This window comes from Myxocyprinus asiaticus, chromosome 28, assembly GCF_019703515.2.
Source record: "Myxocyprinus asiaticus isolate MX2 ecotype Aquarium Trade chromosome 28, UBuf_Myxa_2, whole genome shotgun sequence".
In the NCBI taxonomy this organism is placed as follows: Eukaryota; Metazoa; Chordata; class Actinopteri; order Cypriniformes; family Catostomidae; genus Myxocyprinus; species Myxocyprinus asiaticus.
The window spans coordinates 7,774,950-7,798,453 of NC_059371.1; the positions used below are offsets into that span (position 1 = coordinate 7,774,950).

The 23,504-nt window shown below is 38.1% G+C and overlaps 1 protein-coding gene across 6 annotated transcripts in view; it reads right to left on the reverse strand.

Annotated features, from left to right (window-relative positions):
• Window positions 1-23,504, reverse strand: part of LOC127418878 (ankyrin repeat and SAM domain-containing protein 1A) — a 171,063-nt gene that overhangs the window by 17,781 nt on the left and 129,778 nt on the right. For all 6 annotated transcript variants that reach the window (XM_051659750.1, XM_051659752.1, XM_051659749.1 and 3 more), the window contains 8 exons: window positions 19,957-20,069; window positions 11,966-12,064; window positions 10,112-10,258; window positions 9,787-9,894; window positions 7,499-7,666; window positions 7,239-7,376; window positions 4,857-4,928; window positions 1,975-2,061 (listed from right to left, as the gene is read on the reverse strand). In XM_051659750.1, coding sequence (XP_051515710.1) covers window positions 1,975-2,061; window positions 4,857-4,928; window positions 7,239-7,376; window positions 7,499-7,666; window positions 9,787-9,894; window positions 10,112-10,258; window positions 11,966-12,064; window positions 19,957-20,069 — 932 coding nt within the window. The remainder of the gene's footprint in view (window positions 1-1,974; window positions 2,062-4,856; window positions 4,929-7,238; window positions 7,377-7,498; window positions 7,667-9,786; window positions 9,895-10,111; window positions 10,259-11,965; window positions 12,065-19,956; window positions 20,070-23,504) is intronic.

The following is a 23,504-nucleotide window of genomic DNA, read 5'->3' on the forward strand; positions in this document are numbered from 1 at the left end:
CAACTGTAGGTTATAACAGAATGGCACAATCATAAAACAAAACATGGCAACAAAGAAAAAAATGAAATGACCCCTGTTCAAAATCTGCATACCCTTAGTTCTTAATACTGTGTATTGCCCCCTTTAGCATCAATGACAGCGTGCAGTCTTTTGTAATAGTTGTCTATGAGGCCCCAAATTCTTGCAGGTGGTATAGCTGCCCATTCGTCTTGGCAAAATGCCTCCAGGTCATGCAAAGTCTTTGGTCGTCTTGCATGAACCGCACATTTGAGATCTCCCCAGAGTGGCTTGATGATATTATGGTCAGGAGACTGTGATGGCCACTCCAGAACCTTCACCTTTTTCTGCTGTAACCACTGGAGGGTCAACTTGGCCTTGTGCTTAGGGTCATTGTCGTGCTGGAAAGTCCAAGAGCGTCCAATACGCAGCTTTTGTGCAGAAGAATGTAAATTGTCTACCGGTATTTTCTGATAACATGCTGCATTCATCTTGCCATCAATTTTCACAAGATTCCCTGTGCCTTTAGAGCTCACACACCCCCAAAACATCAGTGAGCCACCACCATGCTTCACAGTGGGTATGGTATTCTTTTCACTATAGGCCTTGTTGACCCCTCTCCAAACTTAGCGCTTATGTTTGTGACCATAAAGCTCTATTTTGGTCTCGTCACTCCAAATTACAGTGTGCCAGAAGCTGTGAGGCGTGTCAAGGTGTTGTCCGGCATTTTGTAACCAGGCTTTTTTGTGTCATTGGCACAGTAAAGGCTTCTTTCTGGCAACTCGACCATGCAGCTCATTTTTGTTGAAGTATCGTTGTATTGTGCTCCTCGAAACAACCACATTGTCTTTTTCCAGAGCAGCCTGTATTTCTCCTGAGGTTACCTGTGGGTTTTTCTTTGTATCCTGAACAATTCTTCTGGCAGTTGTGGCTGAAATCTTTCTTAGTCTACCTGATCGTGGCTTGGTATCAAGAGATCCCCGAATTTTCCACTTCTTAATAAGTGATTGAACAGTACTGACTGGCATTTTCAAGGCTTTGGATATTTTTTTATATCCTTTTCCATCTTTATAAAGTTCCATTACCTTGTTACACAGGTCTTTTGACAGTTCCTTTCTGCTCCCCATGGCTCAGCATCTAGCCTGCTAAGTACATCCACGTGAGAGCTATCAAACTCATTGACTATTTATACACAGACACTAATTGCAATTTAAAAAGCCACAGGTGTGGGAAATTAACCTTTAATTGCCATTTAAACATGTGTGTGTCACCTTGTGTGTCTGTAACAAGGCCACACATTCAAGGGTATGTTAACTTTTGATCAGGGCCATTTGGGTGATTTCTGTTATCATTATGATTTAAAAAGGAGCCAAACAACTATATGATAATAAATGGCTTCATATGATCACTATCCTTAAATAAAAGACAGTTTTTTTGCATATCCCAGTGTAATTCCTTGCCCTACAGAAATCCATTGTAACGACATTACTGACGGGACGAGTTGAAATAATTTTCTGTTGTGACCAATAGTGCTTTAGTATTGAACCATGAACATTCCTTTATTTTAATTAACTGCAAAAACATTAATGTTGGCTTTTAACATAATTACAATAATGTCAAATAAATGTCTCCTGAATTGTAAAAAAAAAAAAAAATCATGTTATTTCAGTAATGCCTTTGCACTGACTAAACTATTTTCAGACTTTGCAAATGAAAACAGAAATCTACTTAAACAAATAAAGTACCACCTGTGACCTTTAACAATCAGGAAATGAAATGGACAAAGACCTCCGGAGCAGCCAGTAGAATCACTCAATAAATCTGAATTCCTCAGCATGCCTGTTTATCATTCATATGACGTGATGAGAAGATACCCCCTCCCTCACGGAGCCGGAGGGCTTTCAGTTTAATGACCGGCAGTTTATCAGTCTGTCTAATGTGAACAGAGCGTGAACGAGAGGCGGATGATGTCATCACCTTGTTGGCAGCATCAATGAATTTCACACCCTTGTACGTGATGGAGAGGACGATCGTGGGGATCTTCCTCATCTGCTCTGTCGACCTCTGAGAAAGAGAGAGTGATAGTGTTACATTTAGATTTCTAAAAAGGCTTGTTAATGTATTTACAATATTAATAGATTGAATATGACATTACCCTTACAGAACATGTCTGGGTCACATGAAAAAATTATTATATTAAAGCCTATTTTTCCTCATTAAGTTTTCATGCACTGTGGTATTTTCATTACCGAAATGTGGGAAAAAAATAAAAATAAAAATAAATAAATAAATATAAATAAATATAAATAAATAAATATATATATATATATATATATATATATATATATATATATATATTAAATTATAAAGTATCATGATAGTATTGGTTGCACTGATTATATATATATATATATATATATATATATATATATATACATATACACACACAGTTGAAGTTAGAAGTTTACATACACCATAGCCAAATACATTTAACTCAGTTTTTCGCAGTTCCTGACATTTAATCGTAGAAAACATTCCCTGTCTTAGGTCAGTTAGAATCACTATTTTAAGATGTCAGAATAATAGTAGAGAGAATGATTTATTTCAGCTTTTATTTCTTTCATCACATTCCCAGTGGGTCAGAAGTTTACATACACTTTGTTAGTATTTGGTAGCATTGCCTTTAAATTGTTCAACCTGAGTCAAATATTTTGGGTAGCCTTCCACAAGCTTCTCACAATAAGTTGCTGGAATTTTGGCCCATTCCTCCAGACAGAACTGGTGTAACTGAGTCATGTTTGTAGACCTCCTTGCTCGCACACACTTTTTCAGTTCTGCCCACACATTTTTTTTTTATCGGATTGAGGTCAGGGCTTTGTGATGGCCACTCCAATACCTTGACTTTGCTGTCCTTAAGCCATTTTGCCACAACTTCGGAGGTATGCTTGGGGTCATTGTCCATTTGGAAGACCCATTTGCGACCGAGCTTTAACTTCCTGGCTGATGTCTTGAGATGTTGCTTCAATATATCCACATAATTTTCCTTCCTCATGATGCCATCTATTTTGTGAAGTGCACCAGTCCCCTGTCACCCCCATGCTTCACAGTTGGGATAGTATTCTTCGGCTTGCAAGCCTCACCCTTGTTCCTCCAAACATAACGATGGCTAAACAGTTACATATTTGTTTCATCAGACCAGAGGACATTTCTCCAAAAAGTAAGATCTTTGTCCCCATGTGCACTTGCAAACTGTAGTCTGACTTTTTTATGGTGGTTTTGGAGCATTGGCTTCTTCCTTGCTGAGCAGCATTTCAGGTTATGATGATATAGGAATCATTTTACTGTGGATATAGATACTTGTCTACCTGTTTCCTCCAGCATCTTCACAAGGTCCTTTGCTGTTGTTCTGGGATTGATTTGCACTTTTCGCACCAAACTACATTCATCTCTAGGAGTGGTATGATGTCTGCGTGGTCCCATGGTGTTTATACATGCGTACTATTGTTTGTACAGATGAACGTGGTACCTTCAGGTGTTTGGAAATTGCTCCCAAGGATGAACCAGATTTGTGGAGTTCCACAATTGTTTTTCTGAGGTCTTGGCTGATTTCTTTAGATTTTCCCATGATGTCAAGCAAAGAGGCACTGAGTTTGAAGGTAGGCCTTAAAATACATCCACAGGTACACCTCCAATTTACAACAATTAGCCAATTGCCTAAAGGCTTGACATCATTTTCTGGAATTTTCCATGCTGCTTAAAATCACAGTTAACTTGAAGCAAGCATAGAAGTAATCCATATGACTCCAGTGGTTAAATCCATATCTTCAGAAGAAATATAGTAGGTGTGGTGAGAAACAGATCAATATTTAAGTCCTTTTTTACTCTAAATATCCAATTGAACTTTTACATCTGAAAGTCACATGCGGTGCCTGTTTAGTTTCACTTTTACATCTGAAAGTAAAAATTAAAGTGGAGATTTAAAGTAAAAAAAAGTACTGTTGTGTTTCTCACCCACACCTATCATATCACTTCTGACGATATTGATTTAACCACTGGAGTCTTATGGATTACTTTTATGTTTCCTTTATGTGATTTTTGGAGCTACAAAGGTCTGGTCACCAATCACTTGCATTGTATGGACCTACAGAGCTGAAATATTCTTCTCAAAATCTTTGTTTGTGTTCTGCTGAAGAGAGAAAGTCATACACACATGGGATGGCATGAGGGTGAGTAAATGATAAGAAAATTTTAATTTTTGGGTAAACTATCCCTTTAAGTGTCCTAAAAATAATGTCAAAATGCAAAATATGTTAATAGTCCATAATGTCGGTCTAATTTTCTTTATGCTAAATATAATTCATTTATTTATTTTTTTGATTTAGGATTAAATATGACCAGGATATTTTCTTGACAAGTTTAGTGAGAATCAACAACTTTTCATTAAAGGTGTACCACCCTGCTTAGTCCAGCTGCATCAATGCACTGATTGGCTGAGCCAACGGTTCTGGTTGATTATTTAATAGTTTAAATGCTAATGTAAATGTCTGCTCATCAAAACACAGCCTTTAAAGTGCAAAGCTGCAGTCGGTCTTGCACAAAGACCTAAGTGCAAGAGAGAGTGGAAACCCATTTCCCACTTTCTGCACAGACCTTGTTAGAAAGCCTTTTTTCTTCTGGCATATATATTATGAAACTGTCCTTTTTGCGCTAGTGTCCTGTGGAGGACTTGCATGGGTGGCATTTTCCCTGAAAGTGCTACTGCCTGTTCCAAAAAATAATCATATTCTCTCAGTGTCCTGGCATGACTGCGTACAGCAGACCTTGAGCTCTTATTGGCTGGAGACTCTATGAACACCTACCCTCATTTTAGCACAGGCGTCCTGCGTTGACTCTGTTCCTCTGAGCTCCTTAATCAGCATTGAGCCGAGATACTGCGAAACAAGTGAAAGAACAGAGAAAGAGAAAGATTTCAGTTGGCCACAGGTTGCAAAAGTACATCACATTAACTAACCAAGATTTCATCTTTCCTTGAATAAATATGATTTATGATTGTATGAGCACATAAAAACGCTCCAAACTCGTAGGTCTTTCTTATGTTGAACACGAAAAGAGATGTTTTAAAGAGTATCACGAATACCCATCATTTCAATAGAAAAAGCAGTTGATAATGACTCACTTTAAAGCTTAAAGGACCCAAGTACATGATGTATTCAAAGTCCTATTCAAAAACATACAATAGGTTTAGTTGAGAAACAATGCACAACAGACGTCAAGATATTCCCTGAAAAATTACTTACATTCTCATGTTGTTGCTCACCAAAAAGACTATCTTACAGTATGTCTTCAAAAGACTTGTAATATGCTACACACGTTGCGTGCACTATTTCTATGATATTTTTGAGCCCTTTAACCTTTAAAGTGAGTTAATATCAACTGCAATTTTCATTTTTGGGTGAACTATTCCCTTAACTCTTTAATCTACACTATATTGCCAAAAGTATTCGCTCATCTGCCTTTAGATGCATATGAACTTAAGTGACATCCCATTCTTAATCCATAGGGTTTAATATGACGTCGGCCCACCCTTTGCAGCTATAACAGCTTCAACTCTTCTGGGAAGGCTTTCCACAAGGTTTAGGAGTGTGTTTATGGGAATTTTTGACCATTCTTCCAGAAGCGCATTTGTGAGGTCAGACACTGATGTTGGACGAGAAGGCCTGGCTCGCAGTCTTCACTCTAATTCATCCCAAAGGTGCTCTATCGGGTTGAGGTCAGGACTCTGTGCAGGCCAGTCAAGTTCTTCCACACCAAACTCGCTCATCCATGTCTTTAGGGACCTTGCTTTGTGCACTGGTGCGCAGTCTTGTTGGAACAGGAAGGGGCCATCCCCAAACTGTTCCCACAAAGTTGGGAGCATGGAATTGTCCAAAATCTCTTGGTATGCTGAAGCATTCAGAGTTCCTTTCACTGGAACTAAGGGGCCAAGCCCAGCTCCTGAAAAACAACCCCACACCATAATCCCCCCTCCACCAAACTTCACAGTTGGCACAATGCAGTCAGACAAGTACCGTTCTCCTGGCAACCGCCAAACCCAGACTCGTCCATCAGATTGCCAGATGGAGAAGCGTGATTCGTCACTCCAGAGAACGTGTCTCCACTGCTCTAGAGTCCAGTGGCGGCGTGCTTTACACCACTGCATCCGACGCTTTGCATTGCACTAGGTGATGTATGGCTTGCATGCAGCTGCTCGGCCATGGAAACCCATTCCATGAAGCTCTCTACGCACTGTTCTTGAGCTAATCTGAAGGCCACATGAACTTTGGAGGTCTGTAGTGATTGACTCTGCAGAAAGTTGGCGACCTCTGCGCACTATGAGCCTCAGCATCCGCTGACCCCGCTCTGTCATTTTACGTGGCCTACCACTTCGTGGCTGAGTTGCTGTCATTCCCAATCGCTTCCACTTTGTTATAATACCACTGACAGTTGACTGTGGAATATTTAGTAGCGAGGAAATTTCACGACTGGACTTGTTGCACAGGTGGCATCCTATCACATTACCACGCTGGAATTCACTGAGCTCCCGAGAGCGGTCCATTCTTTCACAAATGTTTGTAGAAGCAGTCTGCATGCCTAGGTGCTTCATTTTATACACCTGTGGCCATGGAAGTGATTGGAACACCTGAATTCAATTATTTGGATGGGTGAGCGAATACTTTTGGCAATATAGTGTATTTTGGCTGCTGCCTACAATTTCTCACACCCAAATTAAAAAGGTCATCCTTACACATATACAGTGGACTAACTGCAAATTAGTCAAAAAGCCTCATTTTACAGAAAACCTCAAGGTAAGATTCATAAATAATTTTGTATGTTTAAAATCTTATGATGAACATTCATTTTTTTTTTTTATCCTGTCTTTGAAAGCCTGCTATTTAGATTCTGTTTGCTCTCTGTCCTTGCAAAAAAAGAGTTAGTTCATTCCAATAGTTGGCAATTACTAGGAAAAATAAATGTCCTCTATCACCTTCCAGAACTGGCCAACAAGATGGGGAATTGTGCAGAGTAAACTGCATTCAGCAGCAATTTTGTGGGTGCGTTTGCAGCGTTACCTCATTTGTATAATTCCTTTAGTGAATTAGGTGGTTATACAACGCAGACAGCATGTACAAATAAACAGTGCTATCAGTAGGTGCAAATTCTTCCTTAAGTGTGGCTTTATAAATAAAGAAATATATTATTACGTTGGCCTCGTAACCGCACGATTCGAAGATGAGCTTCTCGGGCTGATGGTGCCAGTTCTGGACCGGGGTGTACGGTGCTGCCAGACTTGGGGGTCGTAAGGTCAATCGAGGTTCCCGTTGACTTTCCTCATAGCTCTCCTTTAGGAAGAAAGGAATAAAAATTACATACAACATTTTGTAAGAGTGTTTAAATGGATCAAAATGAGTTCACATTTGACCAGAGCGATCAAAAATCCAAGGAATGCTGGATCTGATCTCACCTGTGGTTGCGGTCTGTCATTGGGTCGTTGTCGGATGGCCAGATCATAGTCTGAGTCGGGACCTCTCCTCCTCCCAGAATCCCCTACAGCCAACAGAGGGTCCATAGAGTGTGTGTACGATTCAGAGTGACTAAGAGGAGAGGACGTCTGGGACATCAGATCCTGACACTGGAGGAATAAATAAATAAATAAAAACACCAGGAAGATCATCTCACCAGAAATATGTTATTTCATCAATGATTCTGCATGTGAGCGGGCAAAAGTTAGAGATATACTAGAGATAAATAGTGTATAGTATACTTTACTACAGACTTTAGTCAGGAAGGATGTCATATTTAATTTGACGGCAAAGAAAAGAGGCTGTGAAGTACAGTGTGTTAAATATGTTGTACAACTGTATCCAATTGTTCACTGAAAGAAAATTTGACAATTCATCTCCCTGCAAATCTCAAGTGTACAAAAACTAGAAAACAAAGGTCACAGATAGCAAATGTAAAACAAGTAAAATATTTTATCCCAGCTTGGTTTAAATGTGATTTACAATACAATTTTCTTAAAGGATTAATTCAAAGTTGAGGAACTTCTGTGTGTGATATTTATGTGCAAATTCCTACGTCTTTTTCACTAACCCCCCCATCCAGTTTAACCAGCTGCCCCATTCATGATTTCTTCTATTTTTGTCTATTTTCCATACTAAATTGTTTTAGATCTTCAAATGAGATATAAAACAAAGGCAACCTGAGTGAACACAAAATACAGTTTTCAAATATATATATATATATATATATATATATATATATATATATATATATTTTTTTTTTTTTATTGAAGCAAAAAAAGTATCCAACACCTATATCACCCATGTGAAAAACTAACTGCCCCCTTAAACTTAATAGCTAGTTGTGCCACCTTTAGCAGCAACAACTGCAACCAAACGCTTCCGATAACTGGAAATCAGTCTTTCACAATGCTGTGGTGGAGTTTTGGCCCATTCTTCTTTGCAGAACTGCTTTAGTTCAGCCACACTGGAGGATTTTTGAGCATGAACTGCCCATTTAAGGTCCTGCCACAGCATCTCAATTGGGTTCAAGTCAGGACTTTGACTAGGCAACTCCAAAACTTTAATTTTGCTTCTTTTGAGCCATTCAGTGGTGGACTTACTTCTATGCTTTAGATCATTGTCTTGCTGCATAATCCAGTTGCGCTTGAGCTTTAACTCACGGACTGATGACCGGACATTCTCCTTTAGGATTTTCTGTTAGAGAGCAGAATTCATATTTCCCTCAATTATTGCAAGTTGCCCTGAAGCAGCAAAGCATCCCCACACCATCACACTACCACCACCATGCTTGACCACAGGTAGAATGTTCTTTTTGTGGAATTCTGTGTTTGATTTACACCAGAGGTAACGGTCACCTCTCTTCCAAACAGTTCCACTTTTGACTCATCAGTCTACAGAACATTCTCCCAAAAGGTTTGAGGATCATCAAGGTGTGTTTTAGCAAAATTCAGATGAGCTTTAATGCTCTTCTGGGTTAGCAGTGGTTTTCGATTCACCACTCTTCCATGGATGGCATTTTTGGCCAGTGTCTTTCTGATAGTGGAGTCATGAACAGTGACCTTTACTGATGCGAGAGAGGCCTGCAGTTCCTTGGATGTTGTCCATGGGTTTTTTGTGACATCCTGGATGAGTTGTCGCTGTGCTCTTGGAGGAATTTTGGAAGGTCGGCCACTTCTGGGAAGGTTCACTACTGTGCCAAGTTTTCTCCATTTGGAGATAATGGCTCTCACTGTGGTTCTTTGGAGTCCCAGAGCCTTTCAAATAGCTTTGTAACCCTTCCCAGACTGATGTATTTCAATCACCAATTTCCTTATCATTTCTGGAATTTCTTTCAACCGTGGCATAGTGCGCTACTGGGTGAGACCTTTTAGCCAACTTCATGCTGCTGAAAAATTTCTATTTAGGTGTTGATTTTATTGAACAGGGCTGGCAGTAATCAGGCCTAGGTGTTCTAGTCCAGCTAAACCCCATAATAAATGCAATTTCATTGATTTGGGGATTTAGTACTACTTCACACAGGCCCAGTTGGTATTGGATCACTTTTTTGCTTCAATAAATTACATTATCATTTAAAAACTGCATTTTGTGTTTACTCAGAGTGCCTTTTTTTATGTTAGATTTTGTTTGAATTTTTGAAACAATTTGGTATGAGATATAAACAAAAAGAAATCAGCAGAAATCAGGATGGGGGCAAATACTTTTTCACAGCACTGTATACTGTACTAACTCTGATCTGCGAGAGGCGGGGTGGTTTGACGGGAGGCTCCTCATAGGGTCGTTCAGCTAATGATGCAATGATCCTTTTCCTGTGGCCCAACAAGGTGATCTTTAGCACCTACAAATAAACATAAAACACAAGGAAACAAGACAACAATTATTGGGCAAAGCCTAAACACACAGAGTATTGAGAAATGTAATTATTGTTACAAATAAAAATACATTTTTAGGTAATTTCTGGCAATAAACATGTAAATGCTACTACTGTTAAACAATATTGGCCTTGTATAGGAAACCTCATGTATAGTATATGGTTGAATACATTGTGTTCTCACATTAACAATCTCTAGTTCCCAAAGATTCTTCACACAGTCTAATGTGCGAAAGCCACTGGACAGGAAGTTGTGCAAATATTCCTGAAGACCCAAGATGTCCAACCAGGCAGCGAGAGATGTGCTGCCATCACAGCCTAATGCTTTCACCTGCAGTGTTCAAAACCAGATTGAGAGAACACATACATCATGTTCGTGGGTGTTTTTACAATTTCACGTCTCAGGGGTTGAAAGTTCGAACAAACAGATTTCAACTTTTTTTATTTTTTTCTCTAAAGGTCACATTAAATCTAACTTGGACACTTTTTCCAGGCCTTCATCATTTATTTTGGTACATCGTTTATTTTTTCAAATGCCTTTTGTGTAAAGATTTAACCTTGTCCCAAATCCAGACTGTCAATATTAAACTATGAAAATCTGTAACACTTATAACTTCACAGAGAAAAGCATCATTAAAGCATCAGTTTATAGTCAATTGTTTATACACAAATTATGGTTTCAACATTGTTTATACATTAATAGTATATATATTATATTATATATATATATATATATATATATATGTTATTCATTTATAGTCAATGTGCCAAAGATTTATTATTGTTTAATAGGTTCTTATGTAAGCAGTTTGTTAATTGTTTTTCATCCTTAGGTATTTCAGTTGATGTAAACCAGCGGTGTTCATGAGAACATTAAGAAGGCATTTATGCATATTTAAAGAAATAACATATAATGAATTTTACATACGTTATGCTTAATGAATGTGTTTATTACTGTTTTAGGAGCACGTATCTCTAAAGCAATTAATGCTTTTTAAATGTTGTAATAAAGCACTGACTAATTGCCAGCTACATTAAGTATTTTGCATGACCTAATTGAAAGTGAGAACTATATATACCTAGTTAAACATTTAATAATGATCACTTGACCTTTGTAAAGCATTGATTGCTTTAATAGTAAACTGAAACACTGAAAAATCAACTCAAATGCATTAGTTAGGTACAGTATGGTTAACAAGTTGTTTACTAACAATGAAAAACCATTTTCAAACTGCTCAAATATCAGCATATTAAATAATATATTGTTCACTACAGTAAATATAAATGAAAATCATGGTATTTGTATATACTCTTAATATATTAACAATGTAGGAACAATGTTTTTTAAGTGATCAATTAACTATAAACTAATGCTTTACAAAGTCATAATAAAGAGTTTCCTGAAAATCAGTTATAAAAAAACAAAATATTACATGCTTAAAAATGTGATAATCTAAATAAAGAGTGACATAAACAAACCTTTTCAATATTTCATGTGTGAAAATGATTTCTATAAATGTAAAAAAAATTACGACTGTCCCACAGTTGTGGCGTCATTTCCACCACACCAAACCATTTCCCCCTAGTTTTTTAAAATAAGTTAGTGTACTTGTAGTGTACCAAATTGATAAAAGTGTCAGTGAAGAGTGTGCTTGAGATGAAATATGAGACAAGTGATGTTTGAAGACAATTCTACAGAAATATCACTTGTAAGCAGAATCTTTTTTGGCAACATTTCCAATCAAGCTGTAATTTTGCCAAAGTATGCAAAAAATGTCAAATATAATTTGTGTATGGTTAGGATACATAACCATGTTAGCTATGAAATTAGCCTTAACAAGACCATTTTATTACAAAAAAAAAAAAAGTGTGTGAAAAATGTTTTAACGAGACTTTCTAGAAGTCTATTGTGCTGGAAGTGAATGAAGTTGAAGAAACACCCTTATCTGTATGATCTTAGCATGTGTTAATGCCTCATAGAGCATCTAGACAATGCTTTACACAACCATGGCATTTTGAATTCAAGACTGAAACAGACCTTTGGAAAAGAGCGAGCAGCGTTCAGGATCTTCCTACGATGTCCTGGATCTGTGATGCCTATTTCTCTCAGATCTTGCTCTTCCATTATGTCATTTCCCTACAGAGACACACACGATTATTTGCTATTCAAAAAAGTACATAACTTCTACTGTTTTTATACAAAGCTAACTCGAACCTTTACCCTAAGATTTATGGTAACACTTTAGTTTAGGGATCAGAAATTAGACAGTAATTCATGACCTATAATTACACTTATAAGTGACTAGTTATGGACTAGTTTGGCATTATAAAATATTTATTAAGCCTTTATTGGCTGATTTCTTATTCTTGCTTTATATCCCCTTTATATTTGCTTTTGTCATAATGAATTTCTTAGCTAAAAACAAAATATATCAATAGCTAGTGTTATGCAAAATACATCCTTTATAGGTTCTCTGTACTGAATGTGCAGCTTATAAGTATAAATTACATGCAGAATCCATATAGTATTTCAACAAAGCAGGGAAGGTTAGGGTTAGGATTAGGTTTAGCGGTTGGTGTAGGGTGTTTGTGGGACTCTAATCCACTCTGCTTCCTTAAATATTCCATTTAAAACTGATTTTGATACTAGAGTACAAGTAAAAATAGCAACATATTAAAGTCAAATTGGACTCTTAAAACATGGCAAATGAGATCACTTTCAATTATTGATGAAATGTCTCTGATCAAAGACAATCACCTTTTTTTAGGGTGAATTAAGGAGGAATAAAGCTGAAGTGATAATGATAGGATGGGAAGATGAAATGGAGAGGTACGTGGGTGATAATGGACTTCTGGAAAGATCTAAGATGACACCTAAAACCTAGACCTTTGAGTCTTTTTTTTTGCACTCCATCACCAAATGCATTTGGAACAACTTTTTCTAACACTGCATGTATATTACTTGAGCTTTGATTTTCAGAAGTTCTTTCACATGCATGAAACCGGACTGGTTGAAGATGAGATGTGAAACCTTTTACAAACCTCATCTTCACAACACAGGATTTGACTATCACCACATACATGAGATCATGATGTACAGAATAACGCTTCCAAAAATGCAAAGGACACCAAATATTAAAGGGATAGCTCATAACATAATGAAAATTATGTCGTCATTAAGCGCGTTTACATACACGTTCTAACACAGATTATGCTTAATAAAACGACAACGCGTGCGGTCATGTAAAGCAATAAACCGCGTTCCTTTATCAGCAGGTATCTATGGGTATATTTTTGCCCATTATGCGTGCAATGTAAACACCTTACCTGGCATTCTTACTGGCTCATCCACTGTGCATGTGTTGAGAGCATGCCTCTTCACGTTTTGACTTCAAAAGTAGAGAATAACGCTATTATAACAAATGTCATGTAAACGCGGATTTCTTGCACTGTCTGACTTTTTAAATAAGCTGATGTAAATGTATTCATTTACTCATATAAGCTTTATTACATTAACAGGTATTAAACTAATGTGTTATATAATTGCTATAAGATTTCCATAAATGCTGCATTACCTACAACAGCAGCCTAAAACAATGCCTAAACAACTATTTGGTTAAACTTAGCCAATAACCTGTAAAGTTGTTTGAGCAAGTTATTACTTTATTTTGATTAAAGATTCCAAAGACAAACGTGTGTTTTTGTGAGTGAGGAGAACTAAGATGAACACAAAAAGGAAATACTACAAAATAAAATGTGTTTATGTGTGAGAAAACAAACAATGTGTTTTGAGGTCCTTGTTTATAACTCCAGTATTATCTTTGAGCAAATATAGTCAATCCACCACTTTGACATGAAAAGTCATAGTCAGAGTGGAGGAAGATGGAAGTCTTCATCTCCAAAAACACATTCTGCAGCTATTAAACACAGACAGCTGAAGCTACTGAACCCTTTACAATATTAATACAGTAATGTGAAAATGCCTTTCCTGAAAATCATTTAAATCCAATCCTTAGCAGAAAATACTGTCCTTTCTTATGACATTCAAACATATTGATCAGAAATTGAGGTTTGCTTTAAGAGGCTCAATACATCTAGACTACAGTATTACAGGGATTTGGCATAAAAGGACTGCCAAATTTGAGCTGAACCTATTTCTTAATACCCTCCACTGAGACAGTCACAGTTAAAGTAAGAGTACAGCTGTCCGGTCAAGTTTAGATTTATTAATCCTGCATTTCTAAATGAGAGCAAGTCCACAAATACATTAATGCAATTAGTACTAGGCAGAGAGACTGGCCTCCAATCTCTGTAATAGAGTTTAAATTCAGCTGTGGTTAACTCAACTATGATTATATTCAATGAAGCAACATGAACTGCAACATGTCACACCACAGACTCGGAGTACAGCATTATGAGCTAGCCCACTGAATTAAATTAACTGAAAGTTATTAAACCTGAAACTAAGCTTAGGTTGTCTATACTGTAACTGATGAACTTAATATAAAAAATAGTTATCATAATGACACATCATTTCTTAAACCTGACACAGCAACATTGGCTCATCCAATTTTGGGGCAGTACTATCTATTTGCTGACCAATGGAGGGTGGGGTAAGTGTTCAGGACACCTGTTTGAAAACAATCATTATTTCTGGAATTCGGTTTGGTGACACTAGTGGTGCAGAAATTACACACTTTAGCTTTAAGTAACTTTATTTTACATAGGACATATTCTATTGCTTGTAATGTTTTTTTGTTTATTACTTAATTTCTCAAGTAATTGTTCAAGTTAATGCTAAATAAACAATAGTTTCTTAATGGAGAAATACGTGTAGGCTAAATACTAGCGTTGTTTTAATTAATTTTACAATAAAGTTTTATTCGTTAACATTAGTTAATTACATTCATAATCTACTACTAAATTAACTAACAATACACCATATTTTACAGTGTGCGCAGAAACGTGAAAGAGAGGCATGGGTTCAATCGGCGTCTTGCAAAGTTGGTTTTTTTTATTCGGTCTATGTGTGCTGCAGTGCTTGCCGTATTCCATGTTTTAACACACACACACACACACTGTGTGATATATATATATATATATATATATATACACACACACACACACACATACACATACATACACACACACACACACCGATCAACAACAACAATAAAATCACCTGCCTATTATTGTGTCGGTGTGCGCTGCCAAAGGTGTCGTGCCGCCAAAACAGCGCCAACCCACATCTCAGAATAGTATTCTGAGATGCTATTCTTCTCACCACAGAATGGTTATCTGAGTTACCATAGACTTTGTCAGTTCTAACTAATCTGGCCATTCTCTGTTGACCTCTCTCATCAACAAGGCATTTCTGTCCACAGAACTGCTGCTCACTGGATGATTTTTTGTTTTTGGCACCATTCTGAGTAAATTATAGAGACTGTTGTGTGTGAAAATCCCAGGAGATCAGCAGTTACAGAAATACTCAAACCAGCTCATCTGGCACCAATATATATATATATATATTTTTTTTTTTTTTTTTTTTTTACACACACACACACACACACACACACACACACACACACACACACACACAACCGGTCAAAAGTTTTGAAACACTTACTCATTCTTTATTATATTTTTTTTTTTTACATTTTAGAATAATAGTAAAGTCATCAAACTATGGAATAAAATAAATGGAACTATGAGAATTATGTTATGACTAAACAAAATCCAAAATAAAAAAAAACTGTGTTACATTTTAGCATCTTCAAAGTAGTCACCCTTTGCCTAGAATTTTGCAGACTTGTACTCTTGACATTTTCTCAACCAACTTCTTGAGGTATCACCCTGAGATGCTTTTTAAACTGTATTGAAGGAGTTCCCATCTACAGTGCATCCGGAAAGTATTCACAGCGCTTCACTTTTTCCACATTTTGGAACACGTTACAGCCTAATTCCAAAATGGATTAAATTCATTATTTTCCTGAAAATTCTACAAACAATACCCTATAATGACAACGTGAAGGAAGTTTGTTTGAAATCTTTGCAAATTTATTAAAAATAAAAAATGAAAAAAAAAAAAAAAATCACATGTACATAAGTATTCACAGCCTTTGCCATGACACTCAAAATTGAGCTCAGGTGCATCCTGTTTCCACTGATCATCCTTGAGATGTTTCTACAACTTGACTGGAGTCCACCTGATTGGACATGATTTGGAAAGGCACACACCTGTCTATATAAGATCCCACAGTTAACAGTGCATGTCAGAGCACAAACCAAGCCATGAAGTCCAAGGAATTGTCTGTAGACCTCCGAGACTGGATTGTATCGAGGCACAGATCTGGGGAAGGGTACAGAAAAATTTCTGCAGCATTGAAGGTCCCAATGAGCACAGTGGCCTCCATCATCCGTAAATGGAAGAAGTTTGGAACCACCAGGACTCTTCCTAGAGTTGGCCGCCCGGCCAAACTGAGCGATCGGGGGAGAAGGGCCTTAGTCAGGGAGGTGACCAAGAACCCGATAGTCACTCTGACAGAGCTCCAGCATTTCTCTGTGGAGAGGGGAGAACCTTCCAGAAGAACAACCATCTCTGCAGCACTCCACCAATCAGGCCTGTATGGTAGAGTGGCCAGACGGAAGCCACTCCTCAGTAAAAGGCACATGACAGCCCGCCTGGAGTTTGCCAAAAGGCACCTGAAGGACTCTCAGACCATGAGAAACAAAGATTGAACTCTTTGGCCTGAATGGCAAGCGTCATGCCTGGAGGAAACCAGGCACCGTTCATCACCTGGCCAATACCATCCCTTCAGCGAAGCATGGTGGTGGCAGCATCATGCTGTGGGGATGTTTTTCAGCGGCAGGAACTGGGAGACTAATCAAGATCAAGGGAAAGATGAATGCAGCAATGTACAGAGGCATCCTTAATGAAAACCTGCTCCAGAGCGCTCTGGACCTCAGATTGGGGTGAAAGTTCATCTTCCAACAGGACAACAACCCTAAGCACACAGCCAAGATAACAAAGGAGTGGCTACGGGACAACTCTGTGAATGTCCTTGAGTGGCCTAGCCAGAGCCCAGACTTGAACCCGATTGAACACCTCTGGAGAGATCTGAAAATGGCTGTGCACCGACGCTCCTCATCCAACCTGATGGCGCTTGAGAGGTCCTGCAAAGAAAAATGGGAGAAACTGCCCAAAAATAGGTGTGCCAAGCTTGTAGCATCATACTCAAAAAGACTTGAGGCTGTAATTGGTGCCAAAGGTGCTTCAACAAAGTATTGAGCAAAGGCTGTGAATACTTATGTACATGTGATTTCTTTCGTTTTTTATTTTTAATAAATTTGCAAAGATTTCAAACAAACTTCTTTCACGTTGTCATTATGGGGTATTGTTTGTAGAATTGAGTAAAATAATGAATTTAATCCGTTTTGGAATAAGGCTGTAACATAACAAAATGTGGAAAAAGTGAAACGCTGTGAATACTTTCCGGATGCACTGTATGTTGGGCACTTATTGGCTGCTTTTCTTTATTATTTGGTCCAAGTCATCAATTTTTTAAATTAAATTTTAGTTTTATAATGAAATAAATTAATATGGTGGCACAATTATATTTTTGTCTGTAAAACTAATTTCAAACATTTAAGCATACGCCTTCAGATCAAAAGATTTTTAAGATCATGAGAAACTTTTCAGTCAAGTGTTTCAAAACTTTTGACTGGTTGTGTGTGTGTGTGTGTGTGTGTGTGTGTGTGTGTGTGTGTGTGTGTGATATATATATATATATACACACACACACACACACAGTACTGTGCAAAAGTCTTAGGCACATAAGATGTTTCACAAAAACATTTGTCTTAAGATGTTATTTATATCTTCAGCTTTAGTGTGTCAATCAGAAATATAAACATTAGACTCCCAAACATTACTTTTGCAAATAGAAAAGATTAGAATAGAAGAACAGGGAGCCCTGCAACAGATGTCATGGCCCCCACAAAGCCCCCCACTGAACATCGTGTCAGTCTGAGATTACATCAAGAGACAGTAGCAATTGAGACAGCCTAAATAGATAGAAGAACTGTGGAGAATTCTCCAAGAAGCTTGGAACATCCTATCTGCCAACAACCAAGAAAAACTGTGTCCAGGTGTACCTAGGAGAATTGGTACACACACACACACACACACACACACACACACTGGTTGAGTGCATATTAACCACAGTGATAACAAGGTGGAAAAAGGAGGCATGGGAGAAGGCTAATTGCCAAGCAGACTCTTTTTAATGCTGCACTTTATTCACTCAGAGAGTGAAGTTAAAAATAAACTCATCACTAAAATGATATCCATTGTGAATATTCAGTTTAGCCATATCTGCCATAAAGTGTGGTAAAGGTATTTACAGGAGGTTAACCAGATTAAGGTTGACAAATAGAACTTACAGTTTTAATATATATATATTTACCCTTTTTATACTATACTGCATATAACAAGGATGTTTTTAATCGCAAATTTGTTTGTGCTGTGGTATTGAAACTGGCAATTAAAATCATGAAAGTTCACTGGTATTTGTTTCAACTCTAGTTTCAACCCTAGTTTGGACTTTCCTTTCACTGAAGTATTTTGTCAGTGAGTGTCTACTAATGGCTAGCTGAGTATATTTATGGATTCTAACTTTCATCTTTCCACTGAAATAAGAATGTGCAGAGTGACACTTAAGGAGCTGCAGAGATGGACTGATGCATTAAGATATGGTCTACACACACAATGACACACACAGCCCTTGTTGACCAGCTTGGCTATAAAACCATCATCACTCCTGCTATGAGGCGGCTCTCGGCATGGAACAGAGGGCAACCAGGGATCCGTCTCTGATGTACAACACACAAATCTCAAACTAATTGTGGTGTTGTGAAGATGATGCTGGGTCATAATGCTCTAAGAAAACATGTTTGTAGAAGGTGTCCCTGCACATAAATTCGTGAAAGCATATTAATCTATAAGCAAAAATACATGTTTTTGTCAGTGTAACTTGCTAGGCCATTGCTTTGTGGTTGCTAGAGTGGGGGGCACATTTGAAGCCATTGTAAATTAGCCGATATATGCACAATTGCACACTATCAGTTGAATGTTTGTTCAAATCCCTAACCCTATGTAAACTTCCGCCTGAACTGAAATTACACTTAGCATCCTATCTGGTAACAACATCCTAATTAAGTTGTTAATAATTGATCATTCAGACCCTGGACAAGGACCAGACCATCCACCTGGAATAAGTGGCTTTTTGCTTGAACAAATCTTGTTAAGACTCAAGTACAGACACTGATAATTTGTCCTTCCATCTTAAAAAGAATGCTGACTGTCTGGCTGGAGTTACAGAAAACGAAATTTACTTGGCTGCAGGTCCTCTGTGCTACGGCAGCATCCTTGTTAACAGTCTATGGTTGTTTATTCAAGTTACTAGTAAACCCTCCATTCACGAGTGAGGGAAATTATAAAGGTGATAAATCTTATTTAACTTGTAGTACTTTAAACTGCTTTCCAAGCCTTATATTGAGAGGTGCTGATGGGTAAATTTAGTCTCCCATAGCTTACAACAAAATAATAAATGAAACATTCATCAGTCACTACCCTGCGCCCTGTAACCTTTGAGTTTCTAGATACTTAGCCAACAAACTATCAAAACTGGCATATGAACCATGCAAAATTTAAAAAGTCCTTCTTGCCAAGTAATTGAGAGGATGCGTTGCTTCAGCAGTTTCAAAAATCAGCAAAAAGTCAAAAGTAAAAATACAAGTACAATTTTTCATAATTACACTATAATTTAATTGAAAAAATATATATAATAAAATTAAGGCAAAAAAAGACACCAATGGTCCATTAAAAAGCATGACTACATTAGTAATATCATATACAAAGAGGTCAGCTAATCATAATAGTAGTTATTTACATAAAGTATTGAGGTACAGTAGCAGTAAAAGTGAAATGTTTTAATTTGTAGAAGATCTTTAATTAAATTAGGCACTTACCATGAACCGCAGGTCGTCAAAGCCATTGAGCAGCAGCTTACTCTCATACTGTGGAAGGCCTATATGCTCCAACCAATCACCAACCGGCTGATCAATTAGTCGCCCGGCTCCACCTGCAGACAGAGGAAGGCGCTTGAGCAGCGAGAAACCATTGAGACGGTAGCATCGGCACTCGGAGGAAGAGAGGTGGCACTGCCACATCATCCTCGGCCAACAGTGCCGAGAGCACAAACACCAGGAGGGCAAAGGCGACAGGGTCCCGGCCAAGAGGTGTGGCCACTCCCACAATAGGGGAGAGACCACGCTGGCTAAGAATGAACGAAAATTTAAAGTTCGTAGTTGGCCAATTTGGGCTGAACAAGGGGCCCTATTTGTTGGACACAATGCTAAGTTAGTCACAGTTTTAGACAGCACGTGACTTCCTCTGTGAGTCAATTTACATTCCAGATGTTTGTGAGAGGCTTGATGCTTCTTTTTACGTTTCTCTAAAGTACGTAGTGGAGTAAAACTGGGTCCTGAGAACAAAAAGTATTTGTCTAAATTTCCATTGAAGTCAGGAAAGTGCCCCAAGAAAATCAAGGGTTTATTTTATAATCCAAAAAGTGAGAGTTGCATCTGCGAAAGATGGCATGTATCCATAAAAATAACATTTTGATAATCAATAAGGGACATCCCAGCGAAAAGGTTTTTCAATTAGTAAACACGTTTCATTATAATCAAGGAGAAGCTAGTTCGTGAAAGTGTGAGCTTGCAGATCCATCTTTGCATGCTTCAACTCTAATTTCTGGACTGTTTAATGAGAAAAAGCACTGCAGAGGGCAAGGAAACACATCCCAAGGTGAAAAGTTGGTATTTACCTCCTGGGGTAACTATGAGGAGGTAGGTACACATATAACCCTCAACTAGGCTGTTGTTGTCCATGCAACTCTGCCAATAACAGAAAGGCATTCACCCAAGTTGTCATCTCTAAAGATCCCATGAACAGCACAAACTCGTGCCGAGTGACTAATTAAGTACCAATAACTTGCTTTAAAATGTTACAAATCTCCTGGTCTCCTTAGTGCAACTAAAATTACTGTGAGCCTGGAAGCTCTTAAATGTAATGTGCCCACTGCGCTCTCCACTTAAACATCATGTGAATTAACTTCTAATCCAATCTCTCTGTTAAATTAAAAGCCAGACAGAGTTGCATGACTTGCATTGTACAAAGACAATTCCTAATATCAAAGGTACACAGCTGTGTGATAAATATATTAAAGGTAGAGAGCTCCTACATCAGGTCTCTGCTCTACTAAAATTCTTTGTATAAACCTTAACATGAGCCAGCTATCTGTCACATTTAGAAATATAAGTATTTGAAAGAAAGATTAATATGTAAGGAACCATGCATATGCCTCACTGATAAACACTAACCCGAAGTCTGATTAATCATACCAGAATTAAAAACAGAGAGAATAGAGAACCAATCACATAATGAGGACTAGTATCCGTCTGAGTCATTCAACTTAATCAGTGACTCTCAACAACAAAAGAACAACAGACATGCTTTTCCCACACAGCAAAGTCTCTCAGAATCAGTGAAGCTTCAGTAGAAATCCAAACAGAGAAAGTAGGTGCACTTTAAAGATCAGACAATCCTAGAGTACATTGCAGACATGAAGATACTCCTCTAGTTTCTTTAGACAGCTCGTCTGCCAGTAGTTGAGCTCTGTTTAAGTAATAAAAGGTCAGGGGTGTTTTGCTTGTCCCACAACCTGCTACACAGAATGCCGGCACAACTTTGCTGAACGAGTGGTGCGGATCAGTCTAGATGTTCCTGGAAATACAGCAGCAATCCTTTTGAAATAGGTGTGGTTTCTTCTTGCTCTGCCGGACGCTGTCAATTCTGCTCTGCAGCGCTTGCTCGGTCTCTTGCTCTATTTGCCTCCCTCCCCCTCTCCCCTCCCTTTCCCCATCTCTTCTCCTCCCTCCCTTCCTCGATCTCTCTCTCTTCCCCTAAAAGAAACTGCAGGCCTGCTGTCCATTGTCTAAAGACTCATCAAACCTTTGTCCTGTCCATTGACCCAACCAGGACAATTTCTCTTGGGTCTTCCTATTGTTGAATAAACCAGTAATTGAATAGCCATTGCTTCAAAAGACAAATAAAAAAAGAGGTGTATTGCAAAGTGGTGATTATCAAGAAAGCAAAGCACAAACACATGAGCATATGCATAGCTTCAGGATGGAGATCTGGTTTTATTGCAGAGCTGCAGGGCAGTTCTTTTTCAAATTCTCCCAACTTCCCAACCTCCCAATCCATGTTAATATTTCAGCACCATTCTCAACATAGACAAGAACAAATTGAGCAAAGTCTGACAACAATCCTTTTGCAGGCTTCCATTCAAATTGTAATTGTGTACTTTATATGATAACCAATGCTTTAGAAAGTGAATTGTAAAACTACCCAATAACAAAGATTTTGAATTGCATTAGGAGTTCGGCAGAATCAAAATTCTATAGTAACAATTCAATAGAAAAAACAAAACAATGAATTTTATGCATAAAAGTTCAGTTATCTTTCACTGAAGACTGAAATCATTGTGATATAAAAAGTACTAGCAAAACAAGATTTTTACATTATCTGAAGAAAATTGTTCTTTCCCATGCAAACACTTGCTGATGTGATGCTGGGGAGTTCAGGGTGGTTACTATGATATTGCTATGCTGTTTCTTGTGTGTTTAGTGATTGTTAGAGCATTGCTAGGGTGCACTGGGTGGTTGCTGGGTAGTTGGTAGGCAGTTACTTACTGGCCCAAGACAAATGAGCCAACTTCCAAGCCTCTATGATTTTCTGGTCAACAGATATGGCAAGGGTCCCAGCAACCACTAGATGTGGGCATGGCGAGCGACATGACCAAGTTGAGAAAAGTTTAACTTGATGCAAATGAGGAGCGACTTTCGGGAGCAACAACCAATAGGAGTGAAGTCTTTCTCAGTGGAGCTCACGTCACCCGTCTCCTGGAGTCGAATGCAAGCAAGACAGAGGAGAAGTTAAAGTTTCCGTGAGCGATTTCACTGTTTGTCTGTAACCACATACATGGATATAATAAAAAAATGATGCATGGAAAATAAATTTTTGGCAGTCTGAGTGAGTCTGATTCGTACATTGATAGTGTGTTCGTCTTATTAATGTTATGATGCAGTGAGCACTGCTGCAGTTCATATAAAAACACTCTCCCCTGCAGAATGTGCATTTTTAGGGACAAGAAAACAGATTCCTTGTTAAATTAGAATTAAATTGTAGCTTTACTAACAAAAAGCCTCATATGTGATCATATTATCAAAAGACATGGCCAGACGTGCAGTCCACCAATAACGTTAGAGCGACAGCAGTAGGAACACCCACTAGCGACTTCACAGTACAGACTAGCGACATCAAGTGATTAAGTCGCTGCCTGTGAGTACAGGGCTTAAAGGCTTGGTTACATTTAATTGTGCACAGCAAAATTCCACGGGCTAAATACAGTCATCTCAATGGGAATCTGCGTGATCAGGAATTCCGCCTGTTA